This window comes from Grampus griseus (genome assembly GCF_964374135.1).
Source record: "Grampus griseus genome assembly, chromosome: 7".
Taxonomy (NCBI): Eukaryota; Metazoa; Chordata; class Mammalia; order Artiodactyla; family Delphinidae; genus Grampus; species Grampus griseus.
The window spans coordinates 51,130,020-51,156,324 of record NC_139001.1 but is presented as its reverse complement, the minus strand read 5'-3'; the positions used below and the strand labels follow the sequence as shown (position 1 = coordinate 51,156,324).

The 26,305-nt window shown below is 35.8% G+C and overlaps 1 protein-coding gene and 1 long non-coding RNA gene across 5 annotated transcripts in view; one reads left to right on the top strand and one right to left on the bottom strand.

Moving 5' to 3' along the window:
- Positions 1-1,421, top strand: part of ITPRID2 (ITPR interacting domain containing 2) — a 38,810-nt gene extending 37,389 nt beyond the window's left edge. For all 4 annotated transcript variants that reach the window (XM_082657979.1, XM_082657980.1, XM_082657981.1 and 1 more), the window contains one exon: positions 285-1,421. Coding sequence is in view for 1 of the 4 variants with exons in the window: in XM_082657981.1 (XP_082514107.1) it covers positions 285-380 (96 nt within the window). In the remaining 3 variants the exon portion in view is untranslated. The remainder of the gene's footprint in view (positions 1-284) is intronic.
- The window catches only part of LOC309824810, a 61,864-nt gene that overhangs the window by 20,451 nt on the left and 15,108 nt on the right, over positions 1-26,305 (bottom strand). The gene's annotated exons all lie outside the window — the stretch shown is intronic.

Here is a 26,305-nt window from a genome sequence, read left to right as displayed (position 1 = left end):
TATTTCAAATGTACAATTTATGGATCAAGATTTCAAGCCTTAATCATAAATTTTTAGTATCTTTGTCTTTTAAAGAAACCTATCCCATAGGTCCCATATCTAATCATGTCATAATTTATAAAGGAGGATCATATATATATATATATATATATATATATATACACACACACACACATATATATTTATATATATTTTTTTTTACAGAATATTCTCATCCTTCCTTTTAAAGACCTTTCAGTAGTAATTGAAAAATGTGTAATGTTCACTTCTCTTTCTTTTTTAAGATTGGCATGGGTCCTATTAGCTGTGTGATATTGGAGTTATCAATGATATACACTGGTGGAGGTGTCATTTGTGCTTCAGAAGATACTTGCTGCTGAGCTGGGCTACTGTATACAGTGTACAATGTTTATTTCTTCTGTGCGTATCTTTTTAAAAAACATAGAAACTTAGGCACTTTGCTGACTTTCTTTTCTAAACTATCAAAACTGTAGGCATTTGAAAAGCCTAATATTTATTTGTATGTCAATATTTTCCAATTGATTCCCTAGGAAGAATTAATTTTAAAACTTGAAAACTTCCAGACTTAACCAACTTATAAATAACATATTTCTTCAGACTAGCTTCTTAAAACACTGACCTCTATGAGGTATTTACTGTGCAATAACTGATTCATTTTTTGAGAGCTTGAAACAACCAATGATTTTTCCCTCCACTGCTGTTAATTAGTGTCACTTCCAAGAAGAAAAATTGTTCTCTTGTAAAAATTGCTCTTAATTCTTGAGGAGGTTACTAATAGCAGTAGGATAGAATTTATATGTTACCTAAAACTACTTAATGTTCTTACACTGTAAAGCATTGTTACTTTACCCAAGACAATTGCAATTTTATTATAGCTTATGTAGTTTTTTTATTTTATTTTGGAAACATGCCTTAGGTTAAACACTATGTACTTATTGCATTTTCCAGACTTCTTTATTATAAGGAGATGTTTCTTCTTTTAGACTAAATAGTGGAGTATTGCCAAAATAATGGGGCCTGTGACTTGAATGGATAGAAATGAATAAGCTGGTTTTGTTTTTTCAAAATGGAAGTAATTTAGATTTGTTTTTCTCATAATAGATGGTTTTAATTCATTTTTAACCAGTGAGAACTGTTTATGGGGAAAAAAGGAAGGTAGTTTCCTATTTGGTTTCATATATGTTAAATAAATGTGTAAAGTAACAACCAAATGTTATTAGAATTATTCTTTAGCATTTATAATTTTCAACTCCTATCATATTTCTTTGTGTGAAGTTTTAATCAAAAGTGGTTGAGATGTTAACAGTATACTTTGAAAGAATATCTAAAAGGTTTTTAAATGTCTGAATTATCACACAAAGGCTGATTTCTAAAAAAAAAAAAATTAATAAAGTATTTATTTTGCCTAACATGTTTTTAGTGATTTCTTTTCTTGAACCACAACATGAAGAATTTGGATTAGCTATGAAGAGTAACAAATAAGGTCCAAAAGAATTGGAGCATATAACGTAATAGGCTAAAATTCTCTTTTCCTCAAGAGGCCTCTATGATGCTTTCAAAAATGGTTAAGACTAGACCACCCTGGAGAAGGAGTGCACACTGATGCCTCTTGGTCTCATCCAGTTCTGTGGTCCTAATGATTACCATCTGAGGCAAAATAAAACTTTTCTTTAAAATGCACTGTTAAACTACAAAGAACAGACATTAAAATATTACCTTAGTCTTTGGCCAAATTATTCAGCAATTTGACTACTTGATTCTCATAATTGCAATGACACATATAAGCCAAACACCCAACGTTAATAGTTATACAGATATCAGTGATTTTTAACTAATCAGCTTTGTAGCCACTTATAGTTCATTTCTGACAATACAAGATACCCAGAATTTGACAATCAAAATGAAAGGTAATACAACTGGAATAACAGCCTGAGTCAATGGGCAAATCCCTTACACAGTTTATAAGTCAAATAAAATGAACTTCATCTCCTCTTTCCATTCTAAATCTTTGTGTACTTGAACATTTGAAAGCTACTATATTCACGCCACCATGCTAGCTGCTGAAATGAATGAGAGTGGGTCTAGATGGAAGGACAGGACATTTTTTTTTTCTTAATGGTAAGTATCAAATGAAAAATATGAAGATCATAAAAAGAATCTGCAAAAGTGTAGCCTGGGGTGGTTGGAGAAATAAGTCTTCACCAAGAAGATTTGGTTTGAGTAAAGTCTTGAAGAATGGGAAGTGGAAAGGATAGGGTTTAAGTTATCAAGAATATTAGCAAAGGTTATAAATTGAGTTTGAATTACTATATGATTGGCAAAGGCATGTTTTTAAGAGCCCAAGCTGTGTATAGCTTGTACCTATTGTGCTTAAGAGCCTGAATGAAGAAGGCATAGAAGGAAAACAAAACTTGAAATGGTGATATGGAAGTTGGGAGCCATTGTGAATGATGTACCATTGACAAAAATGGGCAGCTTCTCAGACTTGAAGTAAGTACTGTTCCTCTAAGAACATTAGGTTGAATTTCTGTAACATTTAAAATAATTGTCTTAGGGCTTCCCTGGTGGCGCAGTGGTTGAGAGTCTGCCTGCCAATGCAGGGGACACAGGTTCGTGCCCCGGTCCCGGAAGATCCCACATGCCGCAGAGCAGCTGGCCCCGTGAGCCATGGCCGCTGAGCCTGCGCGTCCAGAGGCTGTGCTCCACAATGGGAGAGGCCACAACAGTGAGAGGCCCACGTACCACAAAAAAAAAAAAAAAAAAAAGTCTTACACCAATTAAGACAATTAAGCTCAGCTGGATGTCTCACCTCTTTTTTTTATTTATTATTTTTAAAGACATTACTTTTAGAGCAGTTTTAGGTTTACAACATTTAACTTGTTGTAGAGGAAAATAAGAATGCAGTAAAGTGCATGTAAAATAATGTAAAAAAAAAAGTATGTTTCGGGGATTCCTGAGGAGATGGTGTATTGTCCATTCTCCTGACCTGTCCAAATGGGAGTGTAGTTCTAGCTGGGAGAGTAAAGCAGAACTGAAGCACAGTTTCTTGTTTTTGTTTTTCTTACCTTTTCCTGGAAAGGAAGAATTGATAGCACTTAGGAAGTCGGAAGACAAAGCATTCTATCTTATAATTAAATTAAGGATCTAAGTTGTAGTAGGTTATGTATGGCTGTTAGAATCATTTATGAATATTGAAAGCATTTAGTTAACACTCTAGCTGCATTCTAAATGTACAAAGTTAAGATGTCTTACCTAATTAATAGCTCTCTCCTATACAGTTTTTTATTTCCATTTATTAGTTAGGTGAGGCCGTTCACCTTTTTTTGTTCTCATTTTCACAACTGATGCTCTGTTTCTCCTAATGAATAAGTAATGGCTTGTGTACAGAATGTTGGTGTGCCCAGCAACAAATCAGAAATGTACTCAAAGAAACATGTCAAACAAATGCCAGGGGCCATTTCCTCCAGTAGGATATCCCAACGGAGGCTAAATCTTTTGTGTACAACGATTAACTAGTTTACGTGTTCACTCAAAAGGTTGCTGGATACCCAAACTTTTTAAGGTTCTGAGTTTGGGAAAATGGAAATATAAAGAATGAGTTAAGAGCATGTTTTAAGGAAAGTTAATAAAGTACATTGTTTAGACCTTTGAAAGGATCAATACATTTAGGAATTATATTGTCTCTTTTTGTCCATTTTTTAAAAAATCTAAAGCGTTCTTTAATGGATAGAAAAGCATATTAAATGTAGGTAACATGAAGTTGGAATGAATAGGAAAGCAATTTGAAGAGCAGACTTCAGAATGACTTAGAAGTGGAACTGAGCAAAGAATGTTGCTTTATTTTAGAAATAAAAATATTTGAAGTGATGACAAAATATCTTAAATAAACTGATTAACCTCTAGGCTTAGAAGAAAAAAACTGAAGGAAACTTGAGAAGTTACCTTGTATATACTACTTAAGAGGAGATCACACAACTATAGATAAAACATGCATTTTGTAAATATTTCTATGTTGTTGTGGTTTTATACATTCTATACTTTTGATGCCCCTATTGATCTAGATGTACAAAAATGTCCCTTGAATCAGCCTTGATGTCATAAATACACTTTCATGGAATTAATAAAAGTAGTATTGAATGACAAGTGTACTCAATTTGAACATTCAAATGATATGCAACAATATAATATTTTAAAACAGAGATTCACGTTTTATACTAAATTATTTTTGGTTCTTGATTCTAATATGCATAAATCTCTTAATTTTCCTAAGAGAGCAACTTGACAGTGTAACACACTTTACAAAATATACTTTATAATTTTATGCCTTTAAAAATATTGGGACTTTCCTGGTGGTGCAGTGGTTAAGAATCCACCTGCCAATGCAGGGGACATGGGTTCAATCCCTGGTCCGAGAAGATCCCACATGCCACAGAGCAACTAAGCCCATGCGCCACAACTACTGAGCCTGTGCTCTATAGAGCCCTCAAGACACAACTACTGAGCCCACATGTCACAACCACTGAAGCCTGCTCGCCTAGATCTCGTGCTCCACAACAAGAGAAGCCACCGCAATGAAAAGCCCGCGCACCACAACAAAGAGTAGCCCCCACTCGCCGCAACTAGAGAAAGCCTGCGCCCAGCAACCAAGACCCAACGCAGCCAAAAATAAATAAATAATTTATTAAAAATATTATTAAATGTCATATGTTTGGCTTCATGAAATATAGAAATGTAAATGCTACTTTTTGTTCATAAATACATGCACATTTTAATAGAATACCTATTTTTTCCAGTGTAATTACGCTTATAGCTAGTAATAGTAGTGTTTTTGTTAAATAAAAGTGGTTAAGTATCACTCTATTTCTACAGGTACTTTCTCAGACTCCACACACAAACTACTAGAAAGCAACGTACTAGATCACTAGAAAGGGTAACAAAATATTTAAAGAGGGCTAGTATATATGAGATTCATGCAGTCATTGACTTGACAAGGTTGTACATGTTTCTAGTGGTTAAGGCTCAAGCTGGGTTCAGATGTCTGCTATGTAGAACTGGGATGGTAATAATAGTACCTCTTTCATAGAGTTGTTAGTATGAATATAAATGCACTTGGCACAGCTCAATAAGATTTGTGGTGGTGGTGGTGGTAATGATGATGGGTAGAAACAGGGTAACATGTAGATGAGGTATGGCAAATTAGGCATTATGTGGAAGAGAGAACCTGAACTTCTAGATACAGGTCTGAACCATTTGTCTTCATTGTGGTCTTTCAAGCAGTAGAACTAGGGACTGGCAAAGGACCCTGACTCTCCTGTTACATGAAAGGTGGACATTACTGAGTTTCAATTTTCAACAAAGAAATTTTGTTCTTTGGAACAAAAAAATTTTCTAATGGAATACCACTTAGAGTAATGCTTCTCAAACTTTAATATACATAGAAATCAAATCACCTGAGATTTTGTGGAAATGAAGATTCTGATTGAGTAGGTCTGGGTCCTACTTTCTGGGGTCCAAATTTCTGCATTTCTAGAAGCACTCAGGTGAAATTGATGCTTCTAGTCCATGAACTGTACTTTTAGTAGCAAGGATTTAGATTAGTAGGTCTTACTACCTGTCTGCCAGTTACTTCAAAGGGAGAAATTTGGTAAGCAGGAAAAGGAATTTTTATCTTCAAGGAGATGTCATCTAGAGGCCCCCTTCAGGAAACTTTTCATTACAGCCCAAAGTTAAAAATTAAGAACAAATGTATATGAAAACCAGAGAAAGATACTACCAAAAAAGAAAATTACAGGCTAGTATCTTTGATGAATATAGATGCAGAAATTCTCAACAAAACATTGGCAAACCAAATCCAACAACACATAAAAAAGATCATACACCACGACCAAGTTGGATTCATCCCAGGATCACAAGGATGGTTCAACATACACAAATTAATGTGATGCACCACATCAACAAAAGAAAAGACAAACACCACATGATCATCTCAATAGATAAGAAAAGGCATTTGATAAAATTCAATATCCATTCATGATAACTTACCAAAGTGGGTATAGAGGGAACATATCTCAACATAATAAAAACTATTTATGACAAACACACAGCCAATATAATACTCAACGGTGAAAAGCTAAAAGCCTTCCTGCTAAAATCTGGAACACGACAAGGCTGCCCACTCTCACCACTTCTATTCAGCATAGTATTGGAAGTCCTAGCCATAGCAATCAGGCAAGAAAAAGAAATAAAAGGTATCCAAATTGGAAGAGAACAGGTAAAATTGTCATTATATGCAGAAGACATGATACTCTATATAGAAAACTCTAAAGACTCCACACACAAACTACTAGAACTGATAAACGGATTAGGCAAAGTAGCAGGATACAAGATTAACATACAGAAATCTGTTGCATTTCTTTACACTAACAACAAAATATCAGAAAGGGAATGAACAAAAATAATCCCTTTTTAAGTCGCACCCAAAAAAATAAAATACTTAGGAATAAATCTGACCAAAGAGGTGAAAGACTTAATGCTGAGAACTATAAAACATTAAAAAGGAAACTGAAGATGATTCAAAGAAATGGAAAGATATCCCATGTTCTTGGATTGGAAGAATTAATGTTGTTAAAATGGCCATACTACCCAGAGCAATCTACAGATTTAATGCAATCCCAATCAAATTACCCATGACATTTTTCACAGAAGTAGAACAAATAATCCTAAAATTCATATGGAACCATAAAAGACCCAGAATTGCCAAAGCAATCCTGAGGAAAATGAACAAATCAGGAGGCATAACCCTCCCAGACTCTAGACTACCACAAAGCTACAGTAATCACATCAGCATGGTATTGGCACAAAAACAGACATATAGATCAATGGAACAGAACAGACAGCCCAGAAATAAACCCACACACCTACGGTCAATTAACCTTTGACAAAGGAGGCAAGAATATAAAATGGGAAAAAGAGAGTCTCTTCAGCAAGTGGTGTTGGGAAAGTTGGACAGCCACATGTATATCAGTGAAGTTAGAACACACTCTCGTACCACACACAGAAATAAACTCAAAATGGCTTAAAGACTTAAATATAAGACATGACATCATAAAACTCCTAGAAGAGATCACAGGCAAAACATTCTCTGACATAAATCATACAAATGTTTTCTCATGTCAGTCTCCCAAAGCAATAGAAATAAAAACAAAAATAAACAAATGGGGCCTAATCAAAAGCTTTTGTACAGCAAAGGAAACCATAAACAAAAAGACAACTTAGAGAATGGGAGAAAATATTTGCAAATGATGAGACTGACAAGGGCTTAATTTCCAAAATATAAAAACATCTCATACAACTCAACCTCCCAAAATAAACAACTCAATTGAAAAATGGGCAGGGGCTTCCCTAGTGGCACAGTGGTTAAGAATCCACCAGCCAACACAGGGGACACGGGTTTGAGCCCTGGTTTGGGGAGATCCCACATGCCACGGAGCAACTAAGCATGCACGCCACAACTACTGAAGCCTGAGCACCTAGAGCCCGTGCTCTGCAACGAGAGAAGCCACCACAATGAGAAGCCTGCACACCGCGACAAAGAGTAGCCCCCACTCACTGCAACTAGAGAAAGCTTGCGTGCAGCAAGAAAGACCCAATGCAGCCAAAAATAAAATAAATTTAAAAAAAGAAAAATGGGCAGAAGACCTAAATAGACATTTCTCCAAAGAAGACATAAAGATGGCCAACAGGCACAAGAAAAGATGCTCAACATCGCTAATTACTACAGAAATGCAAATCAAAATTACAATGAGGTACCACCTCACACCAGTCAGAATGGCCATCATTAAAAAATCTACAAATAACAAATTCTAGAGAGAGTGTGGAGAAAAGGGAACCCTCCTACACTGTTGATGGGAATGCAAATTTTTACAGCCACTAAGGAACACAGTATGGAGGTTCCTCAGAAAACTAAAATTAGAATTACCATATGATCCAGCAATCCCACTTCTGGGCATATATCCAGACAAAACTATAATTCAAAAAGATGCATGCACCCCTATGTTCATAGCAGTACTATTCACAATAACCAAGACATGGAAACAACCTAAATGTCCATCGACAGATGAATGGATAAAGAAGATATGGTGCATCTATACATTGTAATACTACTCAGCCATAAAAAGAATGAAATAATGCCATTTGCAGAAACATGGATGCAACTAGAGATTATCATACTGAGTGAAGTAAGTCAGAAAGAGATAGACAAATACCACATGATAACACTTATATGTGGAATCTAAAATATGACACAAATGAACCTATCTATGAAACAGAGACAGAATCACAGACATAGAGAACAGACTGGTGGTTGTCAAGGGCTGAGGGAGAGATGGAGTGGGAGGTTGCGGTTAGCAGATGTAAGTGTTTATATGTAGAATGGATAAACAACAGGGTCCTACTCTATAGCACAGGAAAGTATATTCAATATCCTATGATAAACCATAATGGAAAAGAATATAAAAAAGAATATGTATATGAAACTGAATCACTTTGCTGTACAGAAGTAATTAACACAACATTGTAAATCAACTATACTTCAATACAATACATTTTAAAAAATTGAGAACAAATGTAAGCAGAGCACATAGGAAGGGAACCCACCAAAGGACTCATAGAAATGTACAATGTTCAAGAGAGTCTTATGTGGCAGCAATCGCAGCATGAGCTAGGAGCTATTTTACTGTTAATGATAGCAGCTAATAAGTCTATGTACTGTGTTGAGTGTACAATGAGAAAACGCAAAGATAAGTCTGAGTCCTTCTAGAGTCAACCAGTCAAGAAACAGAATGAGACTCAAAAAGGAAAGAACTAGCTCTGGAGATGCTTCAGAAAGAGGAGATGAGCTCTAGTGTGGAGTTTGTTCCAGTAATTGGTGTTTGGAGGAGTTTACCATTGCTTTGGGGAAGGGATTAGTGATTTAAAACAATTACACCTATGTTGAACACATTGTAATATGTTGTGTTCTTGAATAAATTGTTTAGTAAACCCATCCACAGATGATCCATGGTTTTATTTTGGTATATGTCATATAACTCCTTTTATTATTTTTCCAGTCCCAAGATTAAAAACCTCTGAGGTCTTGCAAAGTAGGTATTATGTGATGAGTTGATTCTGTAACATCTATCACACTCCTGTGCCTGGGCAGAGGTTGCTCTTGATTGAATCACAGGCTCATCAGATAAATCTCAGCTGTGAATGTTCTGTGTTTGGTTAGAAAGTATTCATACCATTTTTAACCTATTGAGATATATAAAATAAACTTATTCATATAAGCATTTGAAGAAAAAATGTAATGTGCTTACCGGGGCCTCATCAGACTGTGAGGACAAATAGGATTGCATTAATGGTGATAGACATTTTAAAAAGTCTTTTTTCCATCACCTGCTGAGGCATATCCTCTTCCAAATCTCATTCATTTATACTGAGAGTCTGAAGAGTTATTCATATATCTTCACAATAGTCCTTATCAATCAATTCCAGCTAACTTCCTCTTCTCTTGCTTCCCTGCTCTTCCACTGGGTCCTCAATAGGCCAAAGTTGTGATGGTATCATGCTGTTTGGAAGTGGAGAGCTTCTCGTGCCGTTATTACCACTTACTACATTGGCAGAAAAGCAGCACTTCTTAAAATCCAGCCTTCTTCCCCCTTGTGAACACAACTTTGTTCCTTTATGCTTTTACTACCATCTCCTTGGGGCTTAGCCACGGGTGAAAAGCACTTGAGATAAACACTTTGCTGTCCTTCCCATCCCGTTCTCCAGGGCTGGCAAGCACTCTTGCTCTCTGCCAAAACACCGTCCTGCAAATCAACTAATTCAAATCAACAGCGGCTGAATATTTAGCAGGAGCACAATGTAGGTAAAAATTCGTTCCCTCTTACTCTTAGGAACATACAAGCATTTTAATGACAAATGTTAAGCATTCATATTTTTATTATTTTTTCACTCTGAAATATCATCACAATTAGATTCATCTAATACACAGCTAATGAACAACTGTTGAGTACAAAGCACTAATTAAGAAGTTAATTTTTTGTGCTCTTATTTTGCTATTGGCTAAAATGTTAATTTTGCTGGCATTTGGATCAAGTTTCTCAAGATTCACAAAAGAGAATTTTTATTTTGGTACAATTTATTGTTGTTGTTGTCATTACCTTTCAACTGCAGTACAAGAAGCCAAAAGCAGAATACAAATTACACCACCAATTCTGTCAGGTATAATCCTAAACCATTTTTTAGAGAAGATATTAATTTCCTAGAAGAGTCTTTGCTTGGTCCATTCTGCCTGTAATGCCCATGATGGAAAGGGAAGTGAGAGAAACAGCCCATCTCTTGTGAGATGTTCTACTTCTTTAGACTCCAGATCCACATTTGACAGAACTTATTTGTAAAAAGGCACAGTAGCAGTGAAGGAAACTTCATCCATGGTCAGAAATTATGTGAGTATAGAACACAGCTGTACTTATCACTCCTGATTTTGGGGACAGTTTCCCAAAAACAGGCTTACCTTCCAAAGATTTTAGATTGTGTCTATTCTAGATAAATTATCATTTTTTAGAAATCCAAGTGACAGAATGCTTGGCTTTATAAGTAATACCTGGAACTCAACATGGACCATCAGTGAAACTGATAACCGTTCATTTACAACATGTCTTGGTTTATGGATTCGCTGAATTATAGCAAAGTTGGCAGCAAACCAAATTCTTCAAAGTACTCTATACTTTCCAATTAATAACAAGAATAAAGGAAGCACAGGAGGCAGCTGGGGCAATCAGTAATAGCCTGAACTTAAATTGTTTGGTGAGGAAATACTTCTATGACTGAAAAACCGTAACCACAGGTACCGTAGAGTAATATGTGTTTCTTTTATAGTGTGTTCTCAACTTCAGCATTTCCTTTCTGCTCTTTTCTTTTCTTACCTCTTGCCCTTCAAGACCTAGAAATTACTTCCTCGCCGAGGGATTTCTTTTTTTTCTTTTTTTAAAAATTTATTTATTTATTTTTGGCTGCATTGGGTCTTAGTTGCAGCACGTGGGATCTTCGTCGAGGCATGTGGGATCTTTTGTTGCAGCGCGCGGGCTTCTCTCTAGTTGTGGCATGTGGGTTTTCTCTCTCTAGTTGTGGTGCGCAGGCTCCAGGGCATGTGGGCTCTAGCTGAGGTGTGTGAGCTCAGAAGTTGTGGCACACAGGCTTAGTTGCCCCGCAGCATGTGGGATCTTAGTTCCCCAACCATGGATCGAACCCGCGTCTCCTGCATTGTAAGGTGGATTCTTTACCACTGGACAACCAGGAAAGTCCCACCGAGGGATTTCTTGAACCTCACTTTTCTGCTCTGAGACATGTTTTCTTTTTCAAATCTGTGCATTAGCATATCTGGTTATGGATTTAAATATCATAACTGGATTAAAATATAACACTTTGTCAACAAATGTTCCTTTCAATGTCGTTCTAGCCTGAACACTGAGTTTGAGACTTCAGGTTATGTAAAACAAATTAGTTCTTCATGTGATCTGGCCTACATGTTTGAGTCTGTACTGAGTTTGCTAAAAAACAAAGACATCTATGTTCACTTTTCTTTTTACAAGAAAATATTGTTGAAAATATATATAACTGAAGGGAGTAGATGAATGTAAGCATTAAGAGGCCCAATCCAGAGGCAGAGAGACCTCAGTTCCAGGCTTAGCTCTGCCACTTTCTTACTCGATCTCCTGGAAATAACAATAACCCCTTCCTCTTTGGTTTATTGGGAGAGATTAATAAGGTGTAATAACATAAGGACATTTAGGATACTGTCTAGCATATGATAAGAGCTCAGTAAATATTAGCTATTAGCAAGAAGTAGTAATAACAACAGTAGAAGAGAAAGCAAAAATACACAGCACTGTATTAAATATCAAGATGATACACTGTATTGATTATGTGAGTCAAATCTGAGTAAAAATACAGTTGACATCATCCCAATTTTATGTTAAATGAACCACAATCAAAATTGTGTGATTTGTCCTGCTTAAGCTTTATTTAATTCAGGAAAAGCTCAACATTAGGTACATTTGTCAGAAGTATATCTTTTCTGTTATTTATAATACACTTAATTGGCACCACAGTAAATGATTTGGATAATTGCCAATGCTGAGGTGCTTTACTCTGTATCATCTATTCAAAGGCTTTGGGGTTTCAGAAAACTGGAATCCTTAGTTGTGGCTATTTGCAACCATTTATTGTTTTTTCTAAGAACGCGCTTGACAACAACATTCTTAGCATAATCCTCCTGTTTCTTTTCTTTTTCTCATTAAAAAAAAATGAATTAATGAACCACCGAGTTGAGCTTTTAAAAATCCTCTAAGCACAGAGATTCTCAGTTGGGCAAAGGCAATTATGAGAATACATGTTTGTGTGTGTGTGTGTGTGCATATGTGTATTTATGCACATATGCATGGGTATGTTTTTATTCAGTTTTATAATTTTGTATTTGAAGAAATATTCCTTTGAAATACAAGCCTTTAAAACACAGCCTTTCAAAATCTCAACTGGTGAGGTGTGGGTTTTAAAAAGTTGAGAAAAACTAACAAATTAAGCCAATTTATTATCAACCTAGAAATACTGCAAATAATATAGTACAAATACTCTGTACTATATCCAGAGTGTTTACTTAATTGATATGCAACTGTCAAATGATCTTCAAGCTGATATAATTCTGAAAGACAATCTAAAGTTGAATAAATATTCAACTGGTAGAAATTGCAAATAATTTCAACAACAAATGTTTAAGTCACTACAATGGAGCAGTCAGCATCTTCTCTCTAGAGGGAAGAATTTACAGCTCTGGGTGATAAAGTTTGCTAAGGGAGTAATACTTACCTAACCATGACTTCTATATCTTAGAGACTGATAATCAGGAAGTGTGGACATCAGTCTTTCATGACCTTGACATCTCATTACAGGCGAGAAAAAAAAGAGGCCCTTTTGAGAAGTGATGTTCACTGCCAACTTCCTGGTTTCTTCTTCAAACAAGGAACATTTAGACCTCTCCAAAGTCCTCTGGCACAATGCTAGAGAAACATCTCATATCAGCAGGTGCTTCTGCCCAGTCCACCAATTTTTATGGTTGCTGGTACAAAACTTCACAGTTATTCTCAAACATTATGGGACTTCTAATTAATGATGACACTAATTTGCAAAAATAACTCTAAAAAGAACTTCCGAATATCTAAAATAAGCCTCTGGTTTAGTGGTTATGCAGTTATTAAAATATATATTTGACTTCTTCTTGAGGAGCATGTGTGAACAATTTTATATATTTGAGCCCACCTTTACAGATTCCAAGCATATAAAAATACACTTCTAGGCTGTGCCATGTATCATTTCTTTCCCTTCAAGGAAACATTACAGGCAAAGATTATGTCATGTGAAGCATTAGCCATTTCAGATTACTTTTTACATTTTTCCCTCATTGAAATAGCAAGTAAAAGCCCCACCAAGTTCTGGTTTTGCTTAGCAAATATTGTCTTTCTTTGCTAGGTACCTTGCTTCTTTACAAGTCCTGAGAGTCTAACTCCTTCATATCTAATCATTTCCACTGCTAATATCTTAGTTCAGACCCTCCTACTTCTTGCCTGAGTTATGGCACTATATACCACGTAGGCCATTCTGCTTATAGTAATTCATCTACAGTCCATATTCCTCCATATTGAGTTATTACTCTGAATGCAAATATGATCCTATTGCCTTTGTCCATTTGCTCAAAGCCTTCCAATGACTCTCCATTGTTTTGGAGTTAAAGTCCAAATGCATCCCTTTTTACATCTCCAAGCCTCATTCCTTGCAAGCCCTCAGCATGCGGCCGTGCTTCAGCTACACTCAACCATGCTGCTCCATCCTTCCCTGTAATTGCATGTTCTATTCTCTCTGCTTGGAAGTCCTTTCCTTTTTCTCCAGTGCCACCCACTTTAAGCATATCTTCCTCCAAGAAGCCCTCTGGGATCCACCAAGTTGAGATCACTACTTTGCCTTTGACTCTACTTTACATAGTACATACTTTTATGTGTGTGTGTATCAGCTTTATTAAAATATAATTCACATACCATACAGTTTACCTATTTAATGTGTACAATTCCATGGTTTTTAGTAGATTCACAGAGTTGTGCAATCATCATCACAATTAACTTTAGAACATTTTCATTACCTCCCCAAATATCCAGTACCACTTAGCAGTCACTCTCCATTTCTCCCCAACCCACTCCCATCCTCTACAACTACTAATCTACTTTCTGTCTCTATAGATTTGCCTATTCTGGACATTTCAGATAAACAGAATAATACAATATGTAAACTTGTGTGACTGGCTTCTTTCATTTAGTGTAATGTTTTCAAAGTTCATCCATGTGTATCATGTATCAATTCATCATTTCTTTTTATTGTTGAATAATATTCCAATGTATGGATATACCACATTTTGTTTATCCATCATTATTTGATGGACATCTGGACTGTTTTCACTTTTTGTCTATTATTAATAATGCTGTTAAGAACTTTCATGTGCAAGTTTTTGTACGGACATATATTTTTATTTCTTTTGGGTAGTATCTAGAAGTGGATTTTATGTTTAACCTTTTGAAGAACTGCCAGACTGTTTTCCATAGTGGCTGGTTAGACAGAGTTAACAAAGGTTGAATAGAGTTACCTTGTGAACCATTTTACATTTCTACGAGCAGTGTATGAGGGTTACAATTTCTCCACATCCTTGACAAAATTCTCTGTTGCTTTTTTTTTTTTTAATTCTAGCCTCCTAATGGGTGAGTGGTCATATCTCATTGTGGTTTTGATGGACATTTACCTGAATGATATTGAATCTCTTTTCATGTGCTTATTAGCCATTTGTATATCTTCTTTGGAGAAATGTCTATTTGGATCCTTTTTCCAATTAAAAAAACTGAGTTATTTCTCCTTTATTCTAGATATGAGTCCCTTATCATATGTATGATTTGAAAACCTTTCCTCCTATTCTGTGTGCTGTCTTCTCACTTTCTTGATGGTGTCCTTGAAGCATAAAAGTTTTTAATTTGAATGAAGTCCAATCGATCTATTTTTTCTTTCATTGCTTGTGTTTTTGGTGTCATATCCAAGAAACCATTGTCTAACTCGAGGTCACGAAGATTTACTCTTACATTGTCTTCCAAGAGTTTTATAGTTTAAGCTCTCACATTTAGATCTTTATGGATCTTGAGTTTTAATTTTTATATATAATGTGATGTAGAGGTCCAACTTCATTAATTTTCATGTGGATATAGTACATACCTTTAATATTTTTACACTTATCTTACTATGGTATAATTAGCTAGTGTATGCCTTTCAAACTACACAAAGAGAGGAACATATCTTATTTACCGTAGTATACCTAGCACAGTACTTGGCATCTAATGTTCAAAATATACTTGTTAAATGGAACTTAACTGGATTGTAAATATAGACCATTTTTTTCTTGATACTAAAAAACAATAAGTTATTTTGATTGAAACATGCAGTATTACTTGATTTTTAGGATAGTTATATTTTATGAGGATATGTCCATTTTAGATGGGCATAAAAAGATTCCGAAACTGGGTTAAATCTATAATCCATCTAGACAGATTTTATTTACTTGCAAAGGAACAAGAGCTATATTATAAAGTGTTTAATTCTTCTTCATAGTTTTGGCATCAGTGATAAGAAATAGGCCCCCCAAATATTAACTTTTTATGCAAATTTTTAAAACTTAAGGTAGCAGATTATATTTTCTAAAGATGGGTCCAGCAATATCTCCTGTCCCACCCCCATACTCTTCTAAAACCTTGCCACTTCCCCATCAAGAGCTGTAGTCTATATCCTTTCCCCTTGCAATTGGTTGAAACTTTATGACTGCTTCAAACAATAGAGTCTAGTAGAAACGATGATCGCTACTTTTAAGGCTAGAACATAAAAATGTTATGCATGTCATTCTGGTTCTTTGGGGATGCTTGGTTTTGGAACCCAGCCACCATTCTGTAAGGAAGGCCAAACACCTTGGAAGAAGAGGTCTATGTGGAGAAAAACAGAAGCTTCTGGCTTTTGGCTTTGGCTGAACTCCCAGCCAATGGATAGCACCAAATTGCCAAATATGTGAATGAGTTGTCATGAATGTGGATTCTCCAGTTGCCAGGAAAGTCACCCCAGATGATGCCATGAAGAGCTGAGACAAGTTGTCCCTGCTAAATCCTGCCCAAATTACAGATTTATGAACAAAACAAATGATGGTTGTTGCTTTACGCCACTAAGTTTGGGGGATAGCTTGTATATCAATAGGTAACTACTATTAATTTTGGTACCTAAAAAAGGGATGTTGTCATAATGAAATCTACTACATGTGGCATTGGCTTTGGAACTGGACTGCGGGGAGAAGTTAAAATGGTATTGAGGAGACTGTTAGTGAAACCAAAGGGGTCTTAAGTAGAAGGGTTGTGGAAGACCTACAAGGCCTTGAGGAAGCTGTCAGCAAAGCCTTAAAAAAAGAGAGGAAAATATTATTGGAAGCTGAAAGAAAAGGAACCTTTGTTAGGTGACGGCAGAGAGCTTGCCAACACAGTCATCTAGAATAATGTGGCAAGGAGAAAATGTACCTAATAAACTCAATGATGTAGCTAAGGAGATTTCTAGGAATAATATTCAAAATGCCACCTGATTTTTTTTCTCATTGTCTAAGATGAAATGTGAGGAGAGAGAAACGAGCTAAAGAATAGACCATTAAATATAAAAGAGCTCAAACTTGCTGTGTTTGAAATAGAACCATTTTTCATACCCACATTCTGTAAAACAATTACTAAATTCTAAAAAATGGCTCTGGAAAGATCAAATCCAAGATGAGTCTGTAAGATCTTTGTTAATACCTCAGAAGGATTTAAGACAGTTGTTCATAAAACATTTCAAGAGAGGAAAGGTCCTTTAGGAATCTTAATACCTACCTGGCCACAACATTTCAGTTAAACAATAGGACTTCTAAGATTCTTTTATTTTTTTAAATAAATTAATTTTATTTATTTATTTTTGGCTGTGTTGGGTCTTCATTGCTGTGTGCGGGCTCTCTCTAGTTGCGGCGAGCAGGGGCTACTCTTCGTTGCGGTGCACGGGCTTCTCATTGCGGTGGCTTCTCTTGTTGCAGAGCACGGGCTCTAGGCGCGCAGGCTTCAGTAGTTGTGGTGCACGGGCTTAGCTGCTCCGCAGCATGTGGGATCTTCCTGGATCAGGGCTTGAACCCGTGTCCCCCGCATTGGCAGGTGGATTCTTAACCACTGCACCACCAGGGAAGCCCTAAGAGTCTTAAAAGAATTCTCCCACAGCAGTCTCAAAAGAATCCCAACTATACAAGTGTTTGTCTTCAAGAGTTTTGTGGATTTGTCTTTTGTTTAATGGAGTTGGTTATCAATTGATACACAAGAAACCCACAAGAATTTTTAACAAATTACATCTGTTCAGACTGAAAGCAGGAGATATAATATAAAATGAAGAGGACCCTGGACCCCCAGATTTTTAGAGGCAGGCCTTTTCAATCCACACATTTGTGCTAGATCAGATTATTTGCCTTGCTTGGCTGATGTATTTTACTTCATGTGTCTTAAATTTTCAGGTTTCTGTTTTTGAAGGGCATTTCCTTATTTCTAATATTACTGGAATTTTTAAAAGAAGATGTTGTCCTCAATCCATTAATTTAGTAAGTTTTAGAGGCTTCAAATAAACTATTACACTGACTTTCAGATTGAGAAACACTAGAGTTATTTTTGCTTTTTTCTGTCAAAATGTAGTCTCCTCCCACCCAGTACCCACCATCTACTTTCCTTCAATAGTTTATGATTTCCTTTTGTCTATTTTATGGATTTGCTCTTTCTTAAAGTCTATTGGCCAGAACTACACTAATATTTCAGGGCAGATATATGCAATCTTTGTCAAAGATCAGAACAAGGTTATATCTTTTGTTTACTACAAAACTTTTCTTGATGATCATGGAGATGATATTTGTCTTACTAGATTTGGTGTGATTGAAAAACTACTTAAATATCTTTAGCTATAAATCCCAGAGCAAGGAGATTACATTGTTAACTGCCTCTATTAGGAACAGTTCATGGATTATGGAAAAAAAAGTAGGAAGCAAATATCACACCAAAATATTGTCAGTAGAAACATTAAATATTGGCAGGATCCTGTTTGAAAAGCAACAGAGGATTATTCCATGTGTTTCCTTTTATTCATTCAATTATGTTAAGTTTAAGGGGGTGAATTGAAGTTAGGTATATGTAAAATACTTCCCTTTGCATTAGGCATTTGGGGACTGGAAGTCAGTGTTACAGCAAGTACATATTTGGGATTGTCTCAGACCCTGTGTGAAGTATGTCTCTCCCTGAGCAGCATGTACTGGCAGTGTCAACAGTAACTAAGTAAGTACCAGCTGAGCTGCACTCCTTGTAAAACAATCCAGTTATGGTGAGCATGAAGACCTTAGCCCTGGTGATAATTTCCAGAATGAAATGTTCACAGGATGAAATGGAAAAACAGCAGCAGCTCATCCTTTTCTCTGTCATCCTTGTTTATGGAAAGCTAAAAATGTGAAGCAGCTTCCCTTGTTCGTGTTTCCCAAGCTTCAAAGAGACATATATGGAATTTGGCCTAATGAGTTAACATTTCTAGGCAAGTTCTATACAAATGGTTTTCTACTGTTTGAACAACTAGTCACTTGTTCTGGATTCAAAGTCATTTACTTAGAAAGAAACACACCAATTTAATCAAGTCGTTAACTCAAGACAATGTTGAGTGATGGTAGAATCTCACTTTTTAGTTGTTTATCATTTGATTGGTCTAGTTTTGTATAGTTTAACAGAGTCAATGTCTCTCAGGTCTTTATGCCTAATTTGCTCTGGCAGGATAGTTCTTTACATTAATTTATGCTTATTTCCTTCGTATTCTTCTCACTGCAATTAGAAGATACTAGTCAAGATTTATAATCCCTTGTTTCAGGATTATGATGCAGGGCTGATTATCCAACACTAAAAAAGAAGCAGCTGCTCTCCCAGACCCCACCCTTGAGACGGCTCCACTTTGGCCCTCATCTTTGGACTGTTGTATGAGCAAACCCACCACCACCACAAGACAGCAACTACAACCTTTCCATCATGGCAGGATACCTGGAGATATGGGTATGGTGCAGACCAGGCACCCACAGTTCAACTCTGATGACATACATAGAACATGGGCTAAGAAGAAGGACTTCCATAGAACGAAGACCACATACCCTTTCTTTAGGATTATTTTCAGGAAGAGGAGGGACAACCTCTGTGAACTTCAAAGTTCATGTAAAAGTAAACAATCTGATAGAACTTCCTATCACTGGGTCAAAAGGAAATTAAGGACTCTGCAAAGGATGATGACTAAAAGAATTTGGAGGGTCTTAAATTTGTAGTTTTGCCAATGTTTTTTTTATTTTTCATGTCCATCTGTTTTCCTAAAATGAACGTTAGTGACACACATAAAAGATCTGTGTACTTATCTTGAGGGTCAGCTAGTAAGATTGTGCCTAGTGCTTAGACATTCTTGGGAGATTAGCCTAAGGAACAGTGTGGGAAAAGGCTGATCTCTTGCAAATAGAAATTCCCATGCAGGTTGACTAATCCTATGACACAACTGAGGTGAGTTTTTAATTCATTCATTGTGAATTAAATGTATAGAAATGTAGATTTTTAGTTTAAAACTGAGCTTGTTCACCATTTGCATCTGATGCTCATCAAAATGAAATTTTCAAAAAAAAATTAAAAACACAACTCTGACAAATATAAAATCAGCAAGTGTCAAAGATTAATTTAGTTAATTATTTAAGGGAACCAGAGGGATAATAAAGCTAATTTTAAAATGTGCTGATCTACAGATTTAATGTGATCCCTATCAAATAACCCATGACATTTTTCACAGAAGTAGAACAAATAATCCTAAAATTCATATGGAACCATAAAAGACCCAGAATTGCCAAAGCAATCCTGAGGAAAAAGAACAAAGCGGGAGGCATAATGCTCTCAGACTCCAGACAATTCTACAAAGCCACAGTAATCACATCAGCATGATACTGGCACAAAAACAGATATGGATCAATGGAACAGAACAGAGAGCCCGGAAAAAAACCCACACACCTACGGTCAATTAACCTTCGACAAAGGAGGCAAGGATATACAATGGGAAAAAGATGGTCTCTTCAGCAAGTGGTGTTGGGAAAATTGGACAGCCACATATAAGTCAATGAAGTTATAACACACCCTCTCACTGACACAAAAATAAACTCAAAATGGCTTAAAGACTTAAACATAAGACATGACATCATAAAACTCCTAGAAGAGATCATAGGCAAACATTCTCTGACATAAATCATACCAAGGTTTTCTTAGGGCAGTCTCCCAAAGCAATAGAAATAAAAACAGTCAAACTTACAAGCTTTTTCAGAGCAAAGGAAACCATAAACAAAATGAAAAGACAAGCTATAGAATGGGAGAAAATATTTGCAAATGATGAGACTGGAAAGGGATTAATTTTCAAAATATAAAAACAGCTCATATAACTCAATACAAAAAAACAAACAACCCAATCAAAAAGTGGGCAGAAGACCTAAATAGACATTTCTCCAAATAAGACATATAGATGGCCAACAGGTACATGAAAAGATTCTCAACAGTGTTAATTATTATAGAAATGCAAATCAAAATTACAATCAGGTACCACCTCACACCAGTCAGAATGGCCATCATTAAAAAGTCTACAAATGACAAATGCTGGAGAGGGTGTGGAGAAGAGGGAACCCTCCTACACTGTTGGTGGGAATGTAAATTGGTACAGCCACTAAGGAACACAGTATGGAGGTTCCTCAGAAAACTAAAACTAGAATTACCATATGATCCAGCAATCCCACTTCTGGGCATATATCCAGACAAAACTATAATTCAAAAAGATACATGCACTCCCATGTTCATAGCAGCACTATTCACCATAGCCAAGACATGGAAGCAACATAAATGTCCATTGACATGGACAGATGAATGGATAAAGAAGATATGGTGCATCTATACATTGTAATACTACCCAGCCATAAAAAGAATGAAATAATGCCATTTGCAGAAACATGGATGCAAATAGAGATCATCATACTAAGTGAAGTAAGTCAGAAAGAGAAAGACAAATACCGCATGATATCACTTATATGTGGAATCTAAAATATGACACAAATGAACCTATCTATGAAACAGAGACAGAATCACAGACATAGAGAACAGACTGGTGGTTGCCAAGGGTTGAGGGAGGGATGGAGTGGGAGGTTGGGGTTAGCAGATGTAAGCTACTATATATAGAACGGATAAACAACAAGGTCCTACTGTATAGCACAGAGAACTATATTCAATATCCTATGATAAGCCATAATGGAAAAGAATATAAAAAAGAATATACATATATATATATATATATGTGTGTACAACTGAATCACTTTGCTGTACAGCTGTGATCAACACAACATTGTAAATCAACTTTACTTCAATTAAAAAATTGATTTAAAAATGTGCTGGACAGGCAGAAATATTATAATTTTTAAAAAAGAATACCAAATTAAGATTGTTAAATTTTAAAATCTTGTGTTTTAATCTTTTCTACTAGACAGAAACCATTTACATTTCTATAGGAAAAATTCATTTGCAATGCTATGGACAAAGATAATTTGAATTGCTATCAGTTTTCTATAAGTTAACATTTACTTTCTTACAGTTGTAAGATACCCTAATTAACGGGAATATTAAGTCAAAACAAACTATATACCCTTAAAGAATCAATCTTTTGCCTATTCCCACTTTGGGATTTTTCTTTTTACTGTCCTGATATAATTAATTATATTTTCCCTCAAAATGAGAAATACAGAGTGATTCCTCCTGAGTTGTGATTCCAATAAGGGAGTGAAATTATGACACAAATATTTCAGTATTTATTTTATGTAAAACTAAAAACCAGTATTGATTTTTTTTAATTTTAAAAGTGTTTTCAGAAGTCAAAACAAAATAGTTAATAAAACTAAATACAAAATTTATGAAAAATTACAAATCGCAAAATAAATTTATAAAATATGTACAAAACATTTTGTCAGCCTATTATAAATTAACATAAAATGTAAGGATAATAAAAATATTAAATCAGACTCATAAAATGCTGAAAGTTTAATTAATCATAAAACATAATATTCAATTTTTAATAACAAGAAAAATAAAGCCCTTGAACACTGGTATAGTTAAGTGGCAAGGTTGCTTTTGTGTAAATTGTTACAGATATTGAAAAAGGATTTTTGACTTTTAGTCAGTCAGGGTAATGTGAAGTGTTAACTCCAAACTGAGGATTGCGGGAGTATAAAAGGATGCTTTCTAAATGAGGGCACCATTGCTTAATGCAAAATTTTAAAGGAGTATAATTACTCTCTGGGAATACATCAAGATATAAATGATACCAACTCTATTCCCTATCCCTCAGTGCTGGCTACTTTTAAGATTTTCTCTTTAATACTGGTTTGCAGCACTTTTATTACAGTTTGCCTTGGAGTGGTTTGAGTTTCTTGGATAAAATTCTTGGATCTGTGGGTTTATACTTTCATCAAATTTGGAATTTTTTACTCATTATTTCTTCAGTTGTTTTTTTTTTTTTTTTTCTGTCCTCCTACCCCTCCTTTCCTTCTGCAACTCCAACTGCTGTATGTTAAACTTTTATATTGTTCCTCAGGTCACCGAGGACCTGTTCTTCCCCCTTAGCCACCCTCTTTCTCTCTACTTCATTTTGAGTATTTCTATTTCTTTAAATTAATTTATAATTTTTTGAATTTTTGAATTTTATTTTTTATACAGCAGATTATTAGTCATCAATTTTATACACATCAGTGTATACATGTCATTCCCAATCACCCAATTCATTACACCCCCCCCACCCCCCGTGGCTTTCCCCCCTTGGTGTCCATACATTTCTTCTCTACATCTGTGTCTCAACTTCTGCCCTGAAAACTGGTTCATCTGTACCATTTTTCTAGGTTCCACATACATGTGTTAATAAATGATATTTGTTTTTCTCTCTCTGACTTTCACCCTGTATGACAGTCTCTAGATCCATCAACAACTCAACAAATGACCCAATTTTGTTCCTTTTTATGGCTGAGTAATATGCCATTGTGTATATGTACCACATCTTCTTTATCCATTCGTCTGTCTATGGGCATTTAGGTTGCCTACATGACCTGATTATTGTAAACAGTGCTGCAATGAACATTGGGGTGCATGTGTCCTTTTGAATTATGTTTTTCTCTCAGTATATGCCCAGTAGTGGGATTGCTGGATCATATGATAATTCTACTTTTAGTTTTTTAAGGAACCTCCATACTGTTCTCCATAGTGGCGATATCAGTTGACATTCCCACCAACAGTGCAAGAGGGTTCCCTTTTCTCCACACCCTCTCCAGCATTTGTTTTTTGTAGATTATCTGATGACACCCATTCTAACTGCTGTGAGGTGATACCTCATGGTAGTTTTGATTTGCATTTCTCTAATAATTAGTGATATTGAGCAGCTTTTCATGTGCCTCTTGGCCATCTGTATGTCTTCTTTGGAGAAATGTCTATTTAGGTCGTCTGCCCATTTTTGGATTGGGTTGTTTGCTTTTTTAATATTGAGCTGCATAAGCTGTTTACATATTTTGGAGATTAATCCTTTGTTGACTTGTTTGCAAATATTTTCTCACATTCTGAGGGTTGTCTTTTCACCTTGTCTATGGTTTCCTTTGCTGTGCAAAAGCTTTGAAGTTTCATTCGGTCCCATTTGTTTATTTTTGTTTTTATTTCCATTACTCAAGGAGGTGGATCAAAAAAGATCTTGCTGTGATTTATGTCAGAGTGTTCTTCCTACGTTTTCCTAGAAGAGTTTTATAGCATCCGGTCTTACATTTAGGTCTCTAATCCATTTTGAGTTTATTTTTGTGTATGGTGTTAGGGAATGTTCTAATTTCATTCTTTTACATGTAGTTGTCCAGCTTTTTCCAGCACTACTTATTGAAGAAGCTGTCTTTTCTCCATTGTATATCCTTGCCTCCTTTGTCATAGATTCGTTGACCATAGGTGCATGGGTTTATCTCTGGGCTTTCTATCTTGTTCCATTGATCTATATTTCTGTTTTTGTGCCAGTACCATATTGTCTTGATTACTGTAGCTCTGTAGTATAGTCTGAAGTCAGGGAGTCTGATTCCTCCAGCTCCGTTTTCTTCCCTCATGTCTGCTTTGGCTGTTCGGGGTCTTTTGTGTCTCCATACAAATTTTAAGATTTTTTATTCTAGTTCTGTAAAAAATGCCATTGGTAATTTGATAGGGATTGCACTGATTCTGTAGATTGCTTTGGGTAGTACAGTCATTTTCACAATATTGATTCTTCCAATCCAAGAACATGGTATATCTCTCCATCTGTTTGTATCATCTTTAATTTCTTTCCTCAGTGTCTTATAGTTTTCTGCATACAGGTCTTTTGTCTCCCTAGGTAGGTTTATTCCTAGGTATTTTATTCTTTTTGTTGCAATGGTAAATGGGAGTGTTTCCTTAATTTCTCTTTCAGATTTTTCATCATTAGTGTATAGGAATGCAAGAGATTTCTATGCATTAATTTTGTATCCTGCAACTTTACCAAATTCATTGATTAGCTCTAGTCGTTTTCTGGTGGCATCTTTAGGATTCTCTATGTATAGTATCATGTCATCTGCAAACAGTGACAGTTCTACTTCTTCTTTTCCAATTTGTATTCCTTTTATTTCTTTTTCTTCTCTGATTGCCGTGGCTAGGACTTCCAAAACTATGTTGAATAATAGTGGTGAGAGTGGACATCCTTGTCTTGTTTCTGATCTTAGAGGAAATGCTTTCAGTTTTTCACCATTGAGAATCATGTTTGCTGTGGGTTTGTCATATATGGCCTTTATTATGTTGAGGTAAGTTCCCTCTATGCCCACTTTCTGTGGAGCTTTTATCATAAATGCATGTTGAATCTTGTCAAAAGCTTTTGCTGCATCTACTGAGATGATCATATGGTGTTTATTCTTCAGTTTGTTAATATGGTGTATCACATTGATTGATTTGCATATACTGAAGAATCCTTGCATCCCTGGGATAAATCACACTTGATCATGGTGTATGATCCTTTTAATGTGTTGCTGGATTCTGTTTGCTAGTATTTTGTTGAGGATTTTTGCATCTATATTCATCAGTGATATTGGTCTGTAATTTTCTTTTTTTGTAGTAGCTTTGTCTGGTTTTGGTATCAGGGTGATGGTGGGCTCATAGAATGAGTCTGGGAGTGTTCCTTCCTCTGCAATTTTTTGGAAGAGCTTGAGAAGGGTGGGTGTTAGCTCTTCTCTAAATGTTTGATAGAATTCACCTGTGAAGCCATCTGGTCCTGGACATTTTGTTTGTTGGAAGATTTTTAATCACAGTTTCAATTTCATTACTTGTGGTTGGTCTGTTCATATTTTCTATTTCTTCCTGGTTTAGTCTTGGATGTTATACCTTTCTAAGAATTTGTCCATTTCTTCCAGGTTGTCCATTTTATTGGCATAGAGTTGCTTGTAGTAGTCTCTTAGGATGCTTTGTATTTCTGCGGTGTCTGTTGTAACTTCTCCTTTTTCATTTCTAATTTTATTGATTTGAGTCCTCTCCCTCTTGCCCTTGATGAGTCTGGCTAATGATTAATCAATTTTGTTTATCTTTTCAAAGAACCAGCTTTTAGTTTTATTGATCTTTGCTATTTTCTTTGTTTCTATTTCACTTATTTCTGTTCTGATCTTTATGATTTCCTTCCTTCTGCTAACTTTGGGTTTTGTTTGCTCTTCTTTCACTAGTTCCTTTAGGTGTAAGGTTAGATTATTTGAGATTTTTCTTGTTTTGAGGTAGGATTGTATTGCTATAAATTTCCCTCTTAGAACTGCTTTTGCTGCATCCCATAGGTTTTGGATCGTCGTGTTTTCACTGTCATTTGTATCCAGGTTTTTTTTTTTTTTTTTTTTTGCAGTCTGCGGGCCTCTCACTATTGTGGCCTCTCCTGTTGCAGAGCACAGGCTCCGGACGCGCAGGCTCAGTGACCATGGCTCACGGGACTAGCCTCTCCGCGGCATGTGGGATCTTTCTGCACTGGGGCACAAAAC